Source organism: Suricata suricatta, chromosome X (genome assembly GCF_006229205.1).
Source record: "Suricata suricatta isolate VVHF042 chromosome X, meerkat_22Aug2017_6uvM2_HiC, whole genome shotgun sequence".
Classification (NCBI taxonomy): Eukaryota; Metazoa; Chordata; class Mammalia; order Carnivora; family Herpestidae; genus Suricata; species Suricata suricatta.
The window spans coordinates 91,689,952-91,710,128 of record NC_043717.1 but is presented as its reverse complement, the minus strand read 5'-3'; the positions used below and the strand labels follow the sequence as shown (position 1 = coordinate 91,710,128).

Below are 20,177 nucleotides of genomic sequence, written 5' to 3'. Positions count from 1 at the left end.
TCTCCCTTCCCAGACCCAGGCTGGCTCTTGAGGGGATAAGCAATGGTAGTGAGGGCCCACAGTTACACCTGGAAATTCCATAGGAATTTATGGTGTGGCTTTTTGCTTCAAAATTAGTCCAGGTTCCTACTGCCTACTCAGTAATTAATGTGAAACACTGGATACTTTGCCTTCTTTCACACTATAAAATAAAGGCACTGGGATTAGTTACCCTTTGAGGTCTAAACATTTTGGAACCGATCTGGGGAGTTGTGTGCTTGGACAACAGGGTCATGTCAGTTTGCGGGAGGACTTTTAAAGAAAATTTGTGGAGACGCAGAGCTATTGGCCTGGGGATTCCAAATGTCTGTAAAGTCCTTCAAACTGTATGTAAAGTGGTATACATTGTGCATACTTCTAAGGAGGATTCATAACTCCCATGAAATTCTCGGAGGGGTCTGTAGACATGCAAGAATTAATCCCCATCTTGGTGTAAGAGAGCTGGGGAGACAAACAGCCAAGTAGGAAGTGTAGCACAGTAGTGGTTATGTCCTTTTGGAATCAGAGAAACAGTTTCTCCCATTCCTTGTTAGCAATCTCGCTCGCAGGGACTCTTGCCATCTATTTATTTGTCAACCAAAGACAGGCAGCCTCCTCAGAGCTGAGAAGCCCGTGTGAATTGCCTTATAGCAGTTGCAGCGAGAGGTTGGTCTTAGGAAATAAAGGGCATAGCGCTTTGCTTTTGGAAGTTGTCTACCTCATCTGTAAGGTAAAAGTAAAACTCACCATCTTAAGTATTGGAAAATAGTGCCAACTACTCTAGACAGTAAGCCCTGCAAGCCTGGAGGCTCTCTCACGGAAAGAAACAATAGTGGTTAACAAAGTTTCAGCACCCCCCTAGGGCCAGTCTGGGGTGCAATCCCATCCCACAGTTTGTTCATGCTGGTCTTGAGTTCAGAAGTCGAGTATCTATTATACTTGACTCTTCCAACTGGTTATTTATAGTGGATCGTGTCTGATATATACTTAAGATCATAGGCTACGGTGACTTCTCTCCACTTTGTTTTTAAGACTAACTACATAATCCTTTGTGAGAAAATGAGGCTTCCCTGACAAGTGTGACTGGACAAATGCAATGGGACACATCCAAAGGTGCTTGTCTGACTTGTGACAACACAGAATACACTCCAGTTAAATAGATAAAAATGCATTTATTTTTAAAACGAGGCTCAACTACACTCACAGTGTGCTACGCCAGTCTTGGAATTGATCCTGCAGCTTCGAGTAAAACTGGGTCAATGGAGGAGCAGTTGGGGCTCCTCGTTCCGGGCACCAAGACATCGTTCCTCCAGGAACTCAATCTACAGAGTTTTTCTTCAGCTGTTTTTTGTGACGTTTGGAGAGTTGTTTTGGATTCCTCTGTACAACAGAGAGGTCCGACCTTGAGGAAGACCGGTAGCCCACATCCTCCGCTTTTATAGGCTTAATGATGTGCCCTGGCTTGGTGACAACCTTGGGTGTAGTCAGCTTTTGGAAGGCCCTCTGGGTGTTCCATGTAGATCCTATAGGGGTCTGGATGGTCCTTTCAAATTGCTGATGGTGGGTAAATGGATAGGGAAGCACCCGTACCTGGAAAGGAAGGAAGAGTGACTTGTCACAAGCCAGACCTGGGGTGCACTTGGTAAAGCCATAATAATGGCAGGTGGTTTGGCACATAGGCCACTGAGATGTCAAGCCATCCCAATGCCCCAATTTAACCTTAGAAGTCCCGATCTGCTTGAGGACATCTGGGAGTGGAGGGGACTAATTGTGACTAGACAACCCCCAAGGCTTACCCAACAATCTAGGAATTGAAAAACTGTCCTGACCCCTTCCCTGTAGTGTAGGAACACTACACTAGCTCCAGGGCTGCTGTTCCTAAATGGGTCTTCTACAATGCTGTGACTGCGAGCAACATCTGGGCATCTGTGGCTCCTTGGGAATACTATGGCCCTCCTACCCTCTTCAAGCTCTCAGTCCCTTTCTATCTTCTCCTTGATAGACGACAGGCTTGATGTTTTAAGGTTTACTATGAATCCTGAACTATACCAGGCTGTGATGCTTCATCCTTTTTGGCATCATAGAATGTCAGACCTAAAAGGCCCTAGATAATGGCAAAGGTCATCTTCCTTGGTCCCAGAATTTCGCTTAGAGCGGGGAAGTGATGTACCTAAGTAAATTATGAGCAGTGAAGGAGAACAGAACCCAGGGTTCCTTTCCTTGACTAGTACTATTCTCCATTCCAAATGGTGCTACTTTAGACATTTAAATAATCTTTAAGCCTACCTCTGAGGGCCAGAGAAGAGGGGAAAAGAAAACATAAGCAGAAAAATCAGGAGGTTACAATCAGTATTCTCTGGATATTCAGTGGAATGCTCACGAGAAGCTGAGTACTGCCAGGGGGTCCTGATGGTAGTGAAGGACACAGATGGTCTCTAGGTTAATGGAATGTCCTATTGAGGTGGATGCCTAGATCTGTGCATGCCATGTAAATCGAGAGAAAAAAACACCTGGGTAAAATATTCACTCTTGGGAGGCTTTTATTTTTTTCCTTCAGCTCGATGCATACTTTATTCTATCGTATGCTAGGACCTGCATTCTATCACTTATTCAAAAGATGAGGAAAATCAAGAGAGGTTCTTGGGAAATTGTCAGTTTGCTGTGACTGTATTTTTTTTTTTAAAGGCAAGGCTCCTGGAAAGGAAGGGTGATTTTACACTGAGGTCTGCGCTGCCGTTTCCAGCCTGGTGAAGCACCCTTTGTCTCTCTTTTTTTATCCCACAATTGCCTGTTCATTGCCTATTTTCTGGTTATGGATCTTCAATGGGATTACAGCAATTACAAGATTCCATTTCTACAGGGATTGGTTCACAAAACAAGATCAGTAGAGTATTACGGAAATGATCATTTCTCAGCACTCTTTTGTATTTGTTAGACAGTCCCCCTCTTTCACAGAAGAAAAACTATAACTCATTTCAAGATTATCCTGGCTGGGGACAGAGCCCATGGTCACAGACTTTCAGAATTGAAGGAAACATAAAAGTCATGGAGTCCAATATCATTCCTGAGTCCCCTTTACACAGGCTCATCTCCCCAGAGCAACCCATTATCCCTCTGGACTACCAGAAAGTTTTTTACTTTTTTTTAAAAGTAGGTTCCTTGCCCAACATGGGGCTCAAACTCACAACCTTGACATCAAGAGCTGCATGCTCTACTGACTGAGCCGTCCAGGTGCCTCAGAAAGTTTCTCCTTGAACTGAACTCACTGCTTTTCCTCTAACTGCTATGTTATGTGACTGTACTCCACATGACAGCCTTCAATGTACTTGCAGACCATGATCATGCTCAAATTTGCTTCTCTCTTCAGTAAATATCCCTGGTTTGTCACAGGACACAATTTTAATTCCACTCACTGTCCTGGGCAAGTACCGGTTTGTCTTCTTTTTCTTAAGATGCAGCTCAAACCTACAGCTTCTCAGCATTATCCTGACTATAAAGTCTGAAGAACAGTAATTCTTAAGTTTGGTGAGACCCACTTGCATCAGAATTATCTGGGATACGAGCTGAAAACTCTGATTTGGGGGCCTCACCATTACTGTAAAGATTACCCTTTAAGCCTCAACCTCTTCCCAGTCAGAAACTAAAATAGCAGAAATCGATCTGGAATTATTCATCTTGGAGCTAGTCAGTGAAAAAGAGAACAGCTTTGATTCTGTGGTCAAGATCACACATCGCTCACCATAGAGCACTAGAATATTCCTCCCAAGCAAGAGAGCGAGGCAGCAAAGAGTTTCTGTCTTCCTCACCTGATGAGCTGCTGCATGAATATTTCGCTTCTCATTGATAATCACATTTGGCAAATTCTTGTCTTTTCTTGGAGGACCCTCAGGTGTTTTAATGAGAAACCTGGAAAGCAGAACACCGGGATGTCTGACTAAGAGCATTAAGGACTTAGTCAAAAGGACAGGGAGGACGTAGGAGGGTGAAGTAGGAGAACCTGGTGCACTTCTGACAGGCTTTCTTCCCTGTTCTTACCGGCGTCTCTTCTTGGCACTGGGCTTCAGGCCCACACCACCCCACTCGCCCCAGCCAGGCAGAGTCAGGTCCACGTCCTTTGGCTTACTCGCCTCCACAGCTTCCCTCTTCTCTTTTAAGAAGTCTCTGATGACATCATCCCCAGCAAAAGCTTCCTTTATCATCTGCTTTTGATCTCTCTCCTCTTCATCTTCCTGGGAAGAAACAAGAGAGCTATACCTTGCCTGAAGAGCCATGGTTTGTGGCAAGAACGCTTGAATTTTGGGTTGTGACATTCTAGCGCCCCCTAGGGGAAAAGTGCTGAACAATGATGGTCTTGCAATATAAGTGAATTGGTAGCCAGTCATACTCTGATTTTCTTCTCTCTAGAGTAAATCTACCTAACTCATTAATAGGACATAATTTTAAACTTAGAGTAAGGAAGCTGCAGTGTGGAAGAAGAAATGGCCTGTGTTAGGAGGAGGAGCTCTGAGTGGCCTGGCCAGAACATGGGTGTCCTCCGGTTCACATGCCTGAAAAGACGGGCAACAGGGACCAGGACTCCTTACTCAAGCAGTTTCAATTACTTAACCACGGAGTCTTGGACCATTTCACATCCCAATGAGTAAGAGCAAAACCTTGGCAATAGCTCAACGCCTCCACCTTTGGGTCATCCTGCCTGGGATCGGGTGAGAGCTTTGAGTGCCTTCCGCCTTCCTCTGAGGGCAGTTTTACAGTCACCCCAATGAGGGTTTGGTGGCTCGGGATTTAAGATGTGGGAGTCTCAGCAGCACTCACATATTTGCATCTGTTAAACTGTCACTAGGACCAGCCCAGCCCTACACTATTCTGGACCTTTCAACTACTGAAATGTGCCACTAGAACAACACAACTTCACTGATTCTACTCTTCATGCAAGGACACTTCCTGCCTCAGCTCTGATCGCCCACGATGACCCACGCTCCTGGCTCTGCTCACCAGCTCCTCTATTGTCGTGGGCACCGCCAAAGACTTCACAGAAGGAGATTTTGTGGTTAGGAGGTTCTGTAGATCAATCATTTGCTCCTTCTTTTTCTTTTCCTTGGGAGCACCAGGCTCATTATTTGTGCTTCTCTCCAGCTTCTGCCCTTCTAACACAGACCTGGGAACATCCTTATTTTGAAAACACCCTTCTTTGCCCAGCTCTTCTAGCTCGTTCACAGTCTGTGCTCTCTCTGGCCTCTGTAGCAACAGGGGCTCCTCTTCTTCCTCAGTAGGATCCTTTCTCTGGACTGCCCGGACTGTCCTTGCTGAACTCAGTTTCTGCTTCCCAGACTGGTTTTCCTTGTTGAGTTTCTGAGACAGTACCCTCAATTCGGACAGCACTTCCTGGCTGCTAGAATCTGAGGAAAGAAATGAAAGCTGTCAAAAAAGGAGGCTGGGGGCGGGGGGGAGGGGCACCTGGGTGGCTCAGTCGGTTAACCGTCCAGTTTCAGCTCAAGTCATGATCTCATGGTTCGTGGGTTCAAGCCCCACGTCAGGCTCTGTGCTGACAGCTAGCTCAGAGCCTGGAGCCTGCTTCAGATTTTGTATCTCTCTCTCTCTCTCTCTCTCAAAAATAAGTAATAAGAAAAAAAGGGGGGCTGAAAGTTGCCTTATCAATAAGCATTTACTGAGCACACTCAACAACAATGAGCATTTAGGGGCTCCTGAGTGGCTCAGTTGGGCTCTGTGCTGACAGCTCAGAGCCTGGAGCCTGCTTCAGATGCTGTCTCTCTCTCTCTCTCTCTCACCCTATTCCTTCCCTACTCACACTCTCTCAAAAATAAACAAACATTAAAAAAAATTAAAAAACAAAAAAAGCAATGAGCATTTAGGTGCCCCCATTCATGGGGCTACACATGATTTGCTAGATCTCTTGGAGAGTTTACTAATCATTGCCTGTCAAGTAGCAGGCAATAGAATTTAGTAGTTAAAGGCAGCACATTGGGAAGCAGATGTCCTGGGTCCTGTTCCCAGCTGTGCCAATGACTCACTGCATAACTGGAACTATGGCTCCATTTCTCCATTCGGTAAACCCTGCTTAGAGAGATGGACCCAAGTTTGAAATTAAAATAAAGCCATTTTAACAGGTAGCCTTGGAATGCAACTTCATTGTAATTTTAAAAATGTGATTTACTATTTGTAATTTACACTGTCATTTATTTCTAAAAACCAAATCCAGCGTTGTTTTATCTTTTTCTTTTACTTTAGAGAAAGAGATAGCGAGCACAGGAATGGGGGAAAGGGGCAGAGGGAGGCTCCACACTCAGTGCAGAGCCCAATGTGGGGCTTGATCTCACAACTGTGAGATCATGACCTGAGCAGAAACGAAGTCAGACCTTTAACTGACTGAGCCACCCAGGTGCCCCCAGCATTGTTTATATTAAAGCGGCATTTCACAACCTGCTGTGGTCAAGTCAAGTCGCTTGGCATTTTCTAGTCACAAGTAACATGTAAGCAAATACCACTGGTCTCTGAGAGCCCTGAGGGAAATATGGCAGTGACACACTTCTAAACTCTTTTTTGTACTGACTCAAGTTACCTACATTCCCAAGTTTATTCTGCTTTCTAGCTTTGGGTTCAAGCTACTCTAAGAAGCTACTTAAATATGGGGCACCTGAGTGGCTCAGTCAGTTAAGCGTCTGACTTCGGCTCAGGTCATGATCTCATAGTTTGTAAGTTTGAGCACCACATCAGGCTCTGTGCTGACAGCTCAGATCCTGGAGCCTGCTTTGGATTCTGTGTCTGCATCCTCCCCTGCTCACACTATGTCACTCTCTCTCTCTCTCTCTCTCTCTAATACAAATAAATATTCAAATTAAAAAAAAGAAGGTACTTAAATATGGCCTTTGGACACATGTATATTTATTCCTCAAGGAGCAAGTGTCCTTGCTCATTTTATTTGGGGTTCACAACTTCCTACTATTTTAGGACACAGTTTCCCTGAACCTGAAGGTTTGGGAACATTCTATTTATCTATCATCCAAGGAAACCCAAATCCACCTTTCATACCACCAACAAGTGCTCTATACATTTAGCAAGATGACCAGCTTTTGAGGCTCAGGACAACACAGCTGGTGTTCTGTGGTCTGATGGGGACTGTCCCATAATGTCAGCCCCTGCAGTGCGGTCTTCTGAAGTCCTCTTGGAAGTGATTGCTTGCCACTATTTATCCCACAACTCTCCAGCTGAGAACCCCAAATAGAGGGTCTGCAATACACTCCAAATGACAGCTCTTTAAAAACAATTTTCTTCATGGAAAAACAGTTTCTTGCCATCATCTAAATGCATTAATTCTTACAGGAAATAAAATAAGACTCAAGAATCTGTCCAGAAAGCAAGTGATTTCTAAATGCAGTTTCCTAAGCAGGGAGCTTTCTGACCTGTCTCAAGGGTGTTAAGGTTGTTAATATAAAATCTCCTTAAGATAACAGAAGATATAATATACCAATAGAATCTGAGCATTGGGTGACAATTCTAATTTGCCATGTAGCTTGTGGAGTCATTCGTTCCTGTCAAGAAAGTCTCACTCCATATCAGCACATACCAACCGACATTACGGAGTGCTAAAAATGCTGCTCCTACTTTACAAACAAAACAGAAAACTGCGGCAGTAATTTGAAGAAATTTCATAATGCCTCAAAAGCCGCCCGTGTCTGTGGGAACAAACGGCCTCTCAGACTTGCCATCCTACCACATGCAGTTGTCTCGGGTTTGCGGCACGGGTAATTAACTCCTGCCCTTCAAGGATGGGGCACTTCTGTCTTTCTGACAACTGTAGGCTCTCAAGAGCAGAAAACATGTCTGAACACACACTGTACAGCCATGCAGATGACCATGTGTTAAATGCCTTTGAAAAAAAAGAGTTACTACGTTATCTATCTTCTCTTTAGGGACCCATGGCATTCTCTGGAAAGTACCCAGAGCCTAATCATTGTGTAGCATGTGTGCACGGACACTTTTCCTCCTGCAGCCCGCCTGTGGCACTGGCACTGGCCAGTTCTCCATTCTAGTCCATCGCAACTCACCCTTTGGCTCTTGCCTGCTCACGGGCTCGGTGTCCTGGTTGGGGCCAGACTTTTTCCTAAGTGATCGCCTTTCTTCAAATTCATTCAGCAAAATTTCTTCCTCTGCCCCTGGTCTTTCTTCACCCTCACTTCCAGAAGTCTCATGGGCCACAGGCTCTGGAAGTTGCACCGGGTACTTGATTTCGGCCTCTTTGGTGCTGATGGAGTGATTCCTCAGCATCCAGGGGTTCGGTCCATCTGCATCCATTTGGATCTCATTCACTGACTCAGGTACAAGGAGTTCACCCTCTTCCTCCACACCTCCCTCCTCTTCCTCACTCTCAGAGGCCACCTGGAGTTTCTGTGTCAGCTCTTTGTTCCTGGCCAATTGTTCCTGCATAGCCTGTCGAGCCTGGAGGAAGGAGTCACAGCACGAGTGCCTTGTTATTAGTGACTGGAACAACACCTCTCTTGGTCCGTTTCTTAAAGCTGCCTCTTCTCAATTTGACTTAAGTGTTTCTTACCGATGCCTACTGTTTAAACTGCACATATACCACTGTGTTAATGGCTATGGAATCAAATGGGAGACAAATTCTTTTTCCTCAAGGAAATCAACATGTGAAATGAGGTTAAAAAAAGAAAAAGCTTCTCTCCCTTTAACTGGACTTGCCTTCAATGCTGTTTCCCTTTCATCTCTCCTTTTCAACCTTGTTTCTGGTTCTTTTCGTCTCTGCCTTAGAGATTTTCTGATGCTTTTTTAGAATCCTTGTTTTCCATTTTCCCTCGGGGCTCTTTCCCAACTCTGCTTCTGCTAGCATCCTAATGGACTGATTTTCCTTTCTCTCCTCCAATTCCATCTCTTCTCTCACCCTGATGGTGTCTTACCTCCAGGTCATATTTGGCCATAATTGCCTTTGACTTTGCCCATTTCCCACTGTTCTGGTGCTTAAGGCTCATTCGCTCCTAGAAAGAAAGGGAAGAGTGAGATCCTAACCACTTTGTGGAAAGCTGGTTCAAGCAGGTAGGGGCAAGCGGCAGCCTCACCATCATTCTGGCCTTTTCAATTTTTTCCAGTTCTTCCAATGCTGCAGTAGGATTGTCCTTCTGCAGCTTCTCAAACTCTTTTAGGGCTCTCTTGGCCTTTCCTTTCTTTAGAACCTTATGATACCTATAGGGTAAGAGGGCAGAGATTCAGCTGCAACACTGATGCCACACACACACACACACAAGTGTCCCCGCTATCCAAGGCGTTTCCCTATGCAGGGAGCTATGGACATCACAGAGCTGGCTGACTGTAGGGAACCAGTTTTGGACCTGAGAGGACTGACAAGCCTCTCAGTCCCCGCAGCCCCCAGGGGCACACCTCTGCAGAGCAAAGAGTCCCCTCTGCTTCTAGAGCACAAGGCAAGAGTAGAAGTTCCAAAGAGGCAAAAGGCAGGAAGGAAGCCCTCCTAGCCTCAACAGCTGTAGAATTCAGAGCTCATCCTGCAGAACCACTCCATGATGTCCTAGAAGGGAAAGAAAGTAATTGAACAGTCCTCTTTTTAGCAAAACCAAGACTGAAAGGCAAAGCCAGAGGAGACGGCACGATCAAAGCAGGCAAATCTATGAGGTTGGACTGAGAAAGGAAAAAAAACAAAAACAAAAACAAAATCACTCCTATTTGGGATCTCTTCTACATGACCCCAGGTACTAGGTCAAAGGTTCTTCTCTAAGGACTGGATTGGTCACTTTACTTTCTTCCAGGGAACCCATGGCCAGTTCAATAGGGGCCTCCTTACTTTTTGCTTTTGATTTTCTTTTCTCTTCGAGCCCTGGCCTCATAGTAGGACTGCAGGGCCCGGGCCCTCTGAAGCTCTGCTCGGCGCATCTTAGCCTATAATGAATGACATTTACAGTGACTCCTGGGTTTGAGAGCAAATGCTGGAAGGAACAGAGCATGTCTGGGCATATAATAGGGCCTATTCCACTTACCTCTTCCAGGCTCATAGCTTTGAGAGAGGCCTTTTCCACGGGAGTCAGTAAAGGGTCTGTCACTGGCTGCTTGTTCTTATGGAGGAGGTTGAAAATTTCCTGCTCCAGGGGAGTTCTTGCCTTAAAGAGGTAACAGAACATTTGAAGTCTTAAACCGTGCTCCTAGTCTCTCTGTTTACAATCTTACAGCCATCCTACAATCCAACATATTAATACAATGGGAATCACTAACTGGAAAGCATTGGCTGTTACAGCAAGAAGACATTCCAGTCTCACTGTTCAGCTGTGTAGGATAAAGCCTTATTTGCTTCCAATTCAAGACAACTTCAGCAACTGGATTCTGAGGCTACTCTCTAATATTACTGAGGGGATCACTCTGTTCAGATTACCAAAATACGTAAAACAGAATACCATTCTCTTAAGCATCAAAGCAGGATGGCCTTAAAATAAATGCTGGTAGGACAGAGGAACAGCAGTACGAAACTGTCAGTTTTGACAGCAGCAAAAGAAAATGGTCCCTGTATTATGTATATTTGAAGCATGTATGCATATTACTGTATAGTTAGGAATCTACGACTCCTATAAGCCTGCCTTAAAAAATATTTCTAGAAAAAAGGGGAGGTTAGGTCTTAGCTTCCTCACAGTTCAAATTTAACTCTAGCCATTTTCTAACTTTGGTTCCAATGCCTTAGTTTATAGTTAACTTTGCATGCTCTATATATGAATGAGTGGACTCTAAACCAGATACTCCACATGTCAACAAAGGACACTACTTACTGCTTGACTGATACCATGTAGGTGGCTAAAATAATCAGGCCAATTGCACCTCGGTCCACTTTGGCAAGGCACAAAGATAGCCGCAGGCAACAGAGACAGTTTCGAACCTCACACATATATTATATGTGGTTTTCTTCAAGAGCCATATACGTCATGGTCAGCATTAAACTTACAAATTTCTGGACAAATGCAGAAACACACATCACCACATGTTACACATGTGTGTGTGTTATTCCATTTTTAGTATTTGCCAGAAGTGATCAATCACAGGCTACAAAGTGATTTATATTACAATGTTGTAATCTCCCTACAATTCAATTTACAAACATTTATTGATTGCAGCTATATCTCGGGCACTGGTGCAGGGTGCTAGGAATACACAAGACTGTTCCTGTCCTCATAGAGCTCACAGCCCTTTCAGTGGGAAGAGACGCATGTACCACTAGCAACGTAATGGGCTACATGTTAGTTCACAGGAGTAATCACAAACGAAGTGAACAATTTACTTTGATTAGGAGGTGGGTTGGGCTTGGGGGGACTTTTTGAATTTAGGCTTTGAGGCATTAAATACAACTCTGTAAGGGTGGGGGGACCAAATGGAGATGAAGGTAAATAAAAATACATCTATGGAAAGGAGAGATATGTAAGGGAAAATGTGTAGTCCAGAGTAGCTAAGACGCTAGGTGCTTCTGTCTTGTTGAGTGGAGAGCCTTTTGAAGGACTTTAAATGGGAGAGTGACAATCAAGTTTTGTGTTTCGGAAAGAAAATCCTGGTGACTGTGTAAGGGGTTATGTGTGAAGTGCCCGATGATGGGCAAAAATGAAAATCAGAGAAACCGGGGGTTCTGAGAGCCATTGTGGGCAGAGCTTGCAGGAGCAGCACACCATGTGGGCTGGGGAGGGGCAGCAATTAAGGGGAGAAGGAGGAGGAATCAAAGAGCTGAGGTTTCCAACCCGGAGCATTGAGGTAGGGAGTTATACCACTGACTGACAGAATGACGGTCGTGGCGCAGGGTTTGGGAGTCTGGGGAAGGAAAATTTCAAGATGACTTTGTTGTGTGTGAAGTTTAAGGTGCATATGGGAGACCCAGGCGAGGCCTACTGGTCACACGGAATATGGGACTGCAGCTCAGAAAAAGGTGCTGAAAGTGACCTGTAGCATACATAGGTGACAGCCAAAACCCATGGAATTTACAGAGCAATAATAAGAACTAAGAACAGCCAGATACATAAAAAATAATCAGGAAGAGTATGTCACCACAGAAGCCAAGGGAGGAGAGATTTTTTGTTTTTTGTTTAGCCAATGTGATGTGTCAACAGTGTCAAATAAGCCGAAGACTCAGAGGGCTTAGGATCTGGTGATTCGGAGGCCTCTCACTAATGCCCTCTGAGAGAAGTCAGTAGGGCAGTAGGGAAAAGGGTGAGAGAATGCGGGAAGCAGTGGAGACCAGCTCTTCCCAAAGCATGTTCCTCACCAGGTAACAAGATTCACTTTATTTTTTTAAGGTGTAAAATGGAATTTATTTGATTTTTGTTTGTACACTCTGGGCTGGAGTAGGTCAGAGAGGTTTCTTTAGTGTCTTCTCATAGCCTTTAAAAGGCTAGTGTATATTATGAACTGCCAATCTCCACAGGGGCACTCAACACTTTCTAGCAATGGAACCCCACCTTTTTGAGGGCATACTGAAAAACTACGGTTCTGCGAACACTTTGGCTACTGCTAGCGTAAGGCTGCTCGGGGGTGGGAAGTTACCTTACATCATTTCTTGCACTTCACAGCTTACACATGCTTTCTCAGGCATTATCCCATTTAAATCTTCTTGGAGTGAAATACAATTTTTGGAAGCTGGGCCGAAACGATATTGCAGACTTCTTGGATTCTTAATCTCCAGAGTCCTTGGTATTCTGTACTCTAACGTGTAAGAAGAGAACCCCCTGACCGAAGTGTCTCCTTATTGCTCTGTGCCATTCTGGCCTAATTTCTCCAAAACAAATCTTCCAATAAATGGTACAGCAGACTCGTGGACAGTGTCTGAGGGTGCTCCACTCAGCCTTGCACAGGGAGTTTCTGGAGAGCAGAGGCTGTGCCATTCTTAGTGCAAGCTACTCCTCCACCATCTCATGTTTAAGAACCAGCTAGGCATTTTCCAGCTATCTCCAAGATCACACTGCCATGGTCATGTGCAGAATAATGCATAGTGGTGCACTACTACTTCTGTGATTAAAAAAGGAAAACAAGGTGGGGCACCTGGGTGGCTCAGTCGGTTAAGTGTCTGACTTTTGATTTCAACTCGGGTCATGATCTCACGGTTTTTGGGTTTGAGCCCTGCATTGGTCTCTGCTCTGACAGTGTGGAGCCTGCGTGGGCTGCTTGCACATGTGCTCGCTCTCAAAATAAGTAAGCACTAAAAAATACATACATACATGTCTATCTATCTATGTATCTCTAAAAAACAAGGTAAATACAAATATAGTAAATTCTTAGGCTAATAACAACAAAAAACTTATAAAAGTGGTTACTTCTAAGTGAGTACAGGAGTGAAAACAAGAGGATGGGGACAGGGGTAGGGTCAGACTTTTCACTATGTATCTTCTATACTTTTTATTTTTGAATCCTGCAAATTGTTATTACCTCTCATTTTCCCCTAAAGTCTCCCTTCTATCCCGCAGCCACACTTTAAATCTGATCTCTTTTTCATGTGGAAAAGGAAGCATCCTAGAAAGAGAATGGTAGTGACTTCAACAACAATATGAGAAACAGAGCTTATCCCCATAATAAGCAATGACTTGTTCAGTGTTGAGCTATGGCAGCTAGCCATGTTTACTTTGATTAGCTTTAATTAGCTCAACTTCCTATCACATAGAACACTATTATTTCTGGATTCTTAGAAAGCAGAGAAGAAACATAAACAGGGCATCTATCCATAGTTTGGGCACTGCTGTTTGTTTTTGACTATTCCTACTTAAGACAGAATATCCCACCATGGACTCCATAACCAATAGTGTATTGGAAAAAAAAAGTCCAATTGTTCTGAAGTTGCACACAGACTAAAACTAGAGACTTTGAGGACCAACACAGGATAACCAACAAAGCCACAACTGCTGTCCCACCCCCAGTCCCATCACTTAGTACTGCCATCATTTCATAAAAGAAAAGCTACTTCAACACTATTAAAATGGAAAGGATAACCTCATAATAAAGAAAAGCTGCTAACCTTGTATCTGCTACACTCACCATTGTCCTTTTGCTTCAGACAGATAAAAAAAACTTCCCAGGGATCAGTGTTTGTGGACAACCCGGCTCAAAGATACTTTTTCATTTTCTGCAGCTCAGTCATAATGAGTTATTTGGGAAGATTCTTCTCATTATTCACAATATGTTACATTTTAATGTGGGATTTCTTTACAAGCAAATTTTGGTTCTACCGTTTATATATAGTCCTACCAAGGCTCATTAATGCTGCTGAGTTCCTGATTTTCCTCACATCAGAATGTGGCTTTAAAAGCTTCCTAGGTGCACCTGGGTGGCTCAGTTGGTTAAACATCCATCTCTTGATCTTGGTTCAGGTCATGATCTCAAAGCTCAAGAGTTCAAGCCCTGCATTAGGCTCTGCACTGACAGTGTAGAGTCTGCTTGGGATTCTCACTCTACCCCTCCCCTGCACAGAATAATAAACTTCAAAGCTTTTTAAAAACTGGGGTGTGAAAAAGAAAACATGTTCCCTCTCTACTGGCAATCACGTTTTCACACAAAAACACAAGAATAACCACGGGCTGTATGCTACAAATGGCTGAAGGGCGATGACAGAGCTATTGTGGCTATTGCATGACTGACAACGAGTCTTGCTACTCCCTCTCCCCTTTCCTCGCCTGCTACAAGAAAAGACCGCAGCTGGGATTTTGGCCCAGTCACATCGATGGCAGGCAGTGCACCCTCACCTGCCCAGGTGCATTTCCTTCTGTTCACTCACCTTCCAGCTGCTGAGCACATGTTCGATGGGAGCAAAGGCTGACTGCTCTTTATTCAGGGGAAAAACCAGCTGCTCTGCTTGCCGGTTCTTCAGAACGACGGCATCCCATTTGGAGAGGGCTTGCGAGGTTTTATTGAATGCCACTTCTCTGTGGATCTGAAGCAGGCAAAGTACACGAAAGGAAAGAGCCACGAAATTAAGTGCTGAACTCAAAGGCCCAGCAGGGAATTAGGGGCCAATGTTTCTTAGCCTAAGAAAGAGTCAGCATGCTAGAGAGTAGCTCTTGCTTACTCCTCAGGATGCATTTTCCCTGGAGATCCTTTCTGTGGCAATCACAATTTGCCCCGCCCATGTCAGGGTTTTCCCTTCCTTCCCTTCTTACCCTAGTTTTCCTTGTCAGTCTGATTTCTTCCCCTTAATGGACCATTTTCTCTATAACTCACCTGCTCAACCTCTTCTTTGTTAAGGGGTAACTCCACAGTTTTCTTTGATTTGACTCTGTTCAGTTGCTTTTTCACAGCAGCCAATGAGGATGAAGTTTTAACAGGCCGAAGTAGATCTGAAAGGACTAGCTTTTCTCCTGATCCTGCAGAAAGGCCAAACATTCTGGTCAGACCAAGAGAGGTGGCAAAACCTCAATATAACATAGGGAGATGCCTCTGTAGAAAATGCTGGTAGCCAGGTGGATGTGTAGGGAAGCAGGAAGAATTCTCTTTAACTGCCAGCCATAGTGACACCATCATTCTCCTACATTCCCAAATGTGTTTGTTGGAGGATGGAAGAGAGTAGAAAATGATTTAAAGTCATTTGCTTTTCCCTTGGTCATTCTGCTTTCACTTCTGCCTCACAGCAGTTCATTCTTCACACACCAGCCAGTTAGATTTTCAAACTGTGAATCATGGCAGGTCAGGATCCTGCTGAAAATCCTCCACTGGCTTCCCTTGATATTTGAAATGACATCATTCTAAATGACATGGCCCAGCCAAACTGAAGCAGCCAGTTAGTCACGTCATGGTCTCCACACCTGCTCTCCCCCCAGCATGGTAAAATCCTGTGAAGTGGGTCTCCTGTCTTATTCTTCATAGTAGACCCAATATCTACATTGTCTTGAAACTAATACATAGTAGAAATATAGTAAGATTGAAGAATACATTATTTGTTCTGAGAAGTTACATTAATGATTACTACTAGCACAGAGCTCATTAGAGTTGCCGAAACTGTGGACACAGTGATAAGGCATCTACACTTGGTATCCTGTTAAAATCCTACCTAACTCCGCAATTTACCAGATCACTCACCCACTCAAGGGAGGAAAATTGGTTCTGAAGGCAGGGGAGTGGTGAAAAAAATCTTAATATTTGCAAGCTTTGTGTTCATCCAAAGTCCAACCCATTCACCAAACTCTTACTCCTTAGTATTTTATTTCCTGGCTGTGGGGCTGGGGGTGGGAGTGGGAGTGGGAGTGGGGAGGAAGTGAGGGACACCATGAAAAACAAATGTCCAAAAAGGCTTCTCAGGGAACATTAAAGAAAATGGGTTGAGAAACACTGCAGCAGATGAAGGCCCTTGAGGAAGGAATTTGACTTCTCTGAGCTCCAGCAGATTATCTGTCTGTCCAAACCCAAAGCACTGTTAAGAACTGAAATAAAAACAAAACCATGAGGCAGCTGTCTTCCTTCATGTCCCTGACCCTGACGGTGGCCTTTAGGGCGTTCTTCTAGAAATGGAAGAAACTCAAGGGCATCTGACTGCCTTTCTTCACCCACTCACAGGTAAGTATTTATGGTATGATCCATTAACCACATCAAAAACAGTTCCGGGGGTTGGGGGGAAGCAACCATGATGCTTTTGTAACTCTACAAGCTCCATACACAGATTACTTCGTTAACTTACCTTCAGAAGTGACATTGAACTCTGAAACCTTCAGACTAGCCTCAGATCTCTCAGCCAATTTACACCTGAAATTAGGCAAAGCAGAATATAGAATGGACACATTTTGCTAGAGAACACACACTTCTCTTTTCAAAGAAGCGTTTGGTTTTATGTATTTCTCTTCTGGAATCTGCTTTTGTCATAAACTAGGAAATCTGTTCCTAACCTGGACTATGTAGTCTAGCCACCTGTCTCTTTTTTTTTAAGTAGGCTCCACGCCCAATGTGGGGCTTGAACTCATGACCCTGGGGTCAAAATTCAGATGCTCTACTGACTGAACCATCCAGGTGCCCCTAACCATCTCTTAATGTAGATTCAGTCCCTCAAAACTACAAGGCAATATGAGATAGGCTCCGTCTCCAAAGTATGCGCTCTTAATAATGACACTGACACTTGGATCTTTATTGTCTTAGGAACTCAATAAATGTTTTCTTAAGATTTTATTTTTTAAGTAATTTCTATACCCAACATGGGGCTCAAACCTACAACCTTGAGATCAAGATTCACATACTCTACTGATTCAGCCAGCCAGGCACCCCAGCCCTCAATAAATGTTAGTGGCAGATCTATCTCATGGAATCAGTTAGTTCTAACCTGTCCAAACAGATGGGAATGTTACCTATTCTTTCCATCAAGGGAACTGATGGCTTCCAGAAGCTTTTGATGCTTTCTCTCTTCATCAATGTCCCCCTAGACACAGGGAAGGAAAAACCATCAGAACAATAAGGGAAAGGAAAAGACAGCATGGAAATTGAGGCTCATGTAAAATCTCTTGCTATTTTGGTCAGTGGAAACTGGGGAATCAGCTGAGGTCTAATGTGCAAGCATTCAGGCTCAAAGAACTGCTTCAAAAGCCAGACTCCCTCATTATGAGGACCATAGTGCCTAGTGATCTGTAGCTAATGTCATGCCTCTGTCTTAATCTGTCTTGAGAATGAAAGTGCTATGAGAATGTTTCTGTATAGAATATATAGTATGATCTAACACAGAAAATTTGCCGCCAAAAACCTCACAATGTAAGTAGTTTTGTCCAGAGAATAAGGGGTTGGAATTCCGATAACATCTGTTGGAGAGTCAGGTTAATTATGTATATCTTAGTCAGAAACAGTCTGTTACTTATGATGGTTTGAGTTATGATTTTTTTTACTTTATGATGGTGAGAAAATGACATACAGTCAGTAGAAACTCTATTTCAAATTTAAATTCTGATCTTTTCCCAGGCTAGCAATATGGGATATGATTCTTGTGATGCTGGCCAGTGACAGTGAGCTGCAGTTCCTGGTCAACTACATGATCATACAGGCAAATAACTAATACACTTAGAACCATTCTGTACCCATACAACCATTCTACATTTTGTTTTCAGTAGTCAATAAATTACATAAGATATTCCAAACTTTATTATAAAATAGACTTTGTGTTAGAGGGTTTTGCCCACTTGCAGGCTAATGTAAGAGTTCAGAACAAGTTTAAGGTAGACTAAACTAAGCTATGATGTTCAGTACTTAGGTGCATTAAATGCATTTTCCAGTTATGATATTTTCAATTTATGATGGGTTTATCAAGATGTAGTCCCATCTTAAGTTGAGGAAGATCTGTAATTATGTAACTCTATAAAAATCTAACCTTGGGAAATAGGGAAACCATATAAGACCATGTGTTTTGTTCTTATATACTCAGCTATGTGTAGACAACTTGGAAACAGTGTATCTTATAGTCTTCAGATTTCCATAGCACTTGTTACAGTATCTTATACATGAGACACTATATTACTCTTTGTAATTTGTTTGTAACACCAGAACAAATATAAACAATGTTGCCACAATTTTTCTTTCCAGGAATAGGATCTCTATCCTAATTGCTGGGTGGAAGGGGAACCAGAGAAGGCAGTAGAGCAGTTGTCACCCACCTCATCTTCACTGGGGCTCAAGGGGTAGTCTTTTGGCAAATCCTCTAGTTCTTCCTGTTGGCTTAAAGCCAGAAGGCTGTTAAAGGAGACAAAAGAGAAATATTATCAATTGAAATAACTTCTATTAGAACAATCTCCAAAACATAACTTCAGTTTTCAAGCACAGAATAGCCCTAGCCCCTGGAAGAGGCACAAACCAAGCAGCATGGGCATCTTTGGAAATTTGTCAAGACATTAAATTTAGAGTGAAGTCAGGCATCAACCCCAAGGAGTGAGCACTGGGTGGTGATACCCTTATAGAACTGCATGAAATGCAAAAGAGCTAACCCTCTTCAGTGATTGGCACTGCATTTTCCACAGGGACATCCGAGAGGCTGTAAAAATGTCAGACTCTAGGTAAGGTGAGAGAAGACACTGTTGCTGGCCCTGGAGGCAAGGCAGTTTCACCATTAATATTTCGAAGCTGCCTCCAAACGGAAGACACTTTTATAGGTACAACTTACTCAAAAGTGACATGTTGATCACTTATTCCCAGAAACGGGGAAAGAGGGAATTGGCCGAAAGCAGCCAGGTGAGCTATTTTTCCTGGGGCTTCCTCGGCAAAGTAAGCGCTTAACTAAGGAGACTGGTACCCTGAACCAAATTACAGACGCTATTCGTACCTAACACTATGTATCAATCTTTCCAAGGCAACCTTTACTCTACTCGTACCTAACACTACGTATCAATCTTTGCAAGGCAACCTTTACTAAGTGGGTTATATTTAGTTACAGTATGCGTGGCGGCGGGGGGGGGGCGGGAATGAAACATCAGAGAAGAAAATGTCACGAATGACTCCTATCAGCAAAGGTTTCCAGAATAAGGGGTATTTATAACATAGGCACTCCCAGTGCCCCGGCGGCAGCAGGAAAAGGAGTCACGTGACGAGAAAACTACCACAAATTACTGGACAGAGACAGGCCACATCTGGACCAACAAGGATGAGGCTAAAAAGCTGGGGAGCGGAGGGAGCGAATTAAATTAAAGTAAAAGGACTTTTAAAGGATGCTATCACGGAAATCGTAATGAATGGTGAAATCTTGGAAGAGAAACAACTGCTGTTAAAAGACCCCTTCCACTTCGCAAAAGCCGGGGAACCTGGCCCCGAACGAGACCCACAGCCCCCGCTCCCGTCTCCGCCCTCACCTTTCCGCGGCCCGGGCAGCGCTCATCTCGGCAGCCTGTCTCTCTCTCTCTCTCTCTCTCTCTCTCTCTCACATGGGCCAGGAGCGGAAGCCAAAAGGAAACTAAATGCCGTGCCGGCCGCAAAGCAACTTCTGCTTCCGCCAATCACGCGCTGCACGGTGCGTCACTTCCGCTCCACCTAAGGCGGGAGGGGAACCGGACACTCCTCGGGAGGGGCGCGCGGGAACCGGGGAGGCTGGAGAGGAAAGCCTGTCAGTGGGCGGAGCTTTGCTGCCCGCTCCCCGCCCCTCCTCGCCGTCCTCCCGGGGTGGAGGCGGCGTCAGCGCTCTCAGGCTCCCGCTTCCCTGAGCGGCCCAAGGTGGATGAGCT

General features: G+C 44.2%; 1 protein-coding gene across 3 annotated transcripts; it reads right to left on the bottom strand.

Moving 5' to 3' along the window:
• Positions 1–1,170: 1,170 nt before the first annotated feature.
• On the bottom strand, positions 1,171–19,913 carry UTP14A (UTP14A small subunit processome component). 3 transcript variants are annotated; one of them, XM_029930532.1, is made up of 15 exons: positions 19,809–19,913; positions 18,624–18,699; positions 17,334–17,404; positions 16,676–16,740; positions 15,226–15,368; positions 14,783–14,938; positions 10,035–10,154; positions 9,842–9,936; positions 9,105–9,228; positions 8,946–9,023; positions 8,082–8,472; positions 5,011–5,414; positions 4,054–4,247; positions 3,825–3,924; positions 1,171–1,608 (listed from the first exon to the last, which is right to left on the bottom strand). In XM_029930532.1, exons 1-15 carry the CDS (start codon positions 19,832–19,834, stop codon positions 1,336–1,338), a joined length of 2,316 nt encoding a protein of 771 aa, XP_029786392.1. In that variant the 5' UTR covers positions 19,835–19,913; the 3' UTR covers positions 1,171–1,335. The 3 variants fall into 3 exon arrangements, with proteins under 3 accessions (XP_029786392.1, XP_029786394.1, XP_029786393.1); XM_029930533.1 differs by having other exon boundaries at positions 1,468–1,608; positions 3,758–3,924; XM_029930534.1 differs by lacking the exons at positions 9,105–9,228; positions 9,842–9,936.
• Positions 19,914–20,177: the final 264 nt, after the last annotated feature.

Bases quoted from the DNA above. Each gene is read 5' to 3' on its own strand.
- UTP14A (XM_029930532.1), bottom strand. From the start codon at position 19,834: ATGAGCGCTGCCCGGGCCGCGGAAAG. The intron at 9,229-9,841 runs GTAAGGAGGCCC...CTTACCCTATAG, and splicing joins AAGAAAATCAAAAGCAAAAA to GTATCATAAGGTTCTAAAGA. The intron at 8,473-8,945 runs GTAAGACACCAT...TCCTTCCTCCAG, and splicing joins TGGCCAAATATGACCTGGAG to GCTCGACAGGCTATGCAGGA.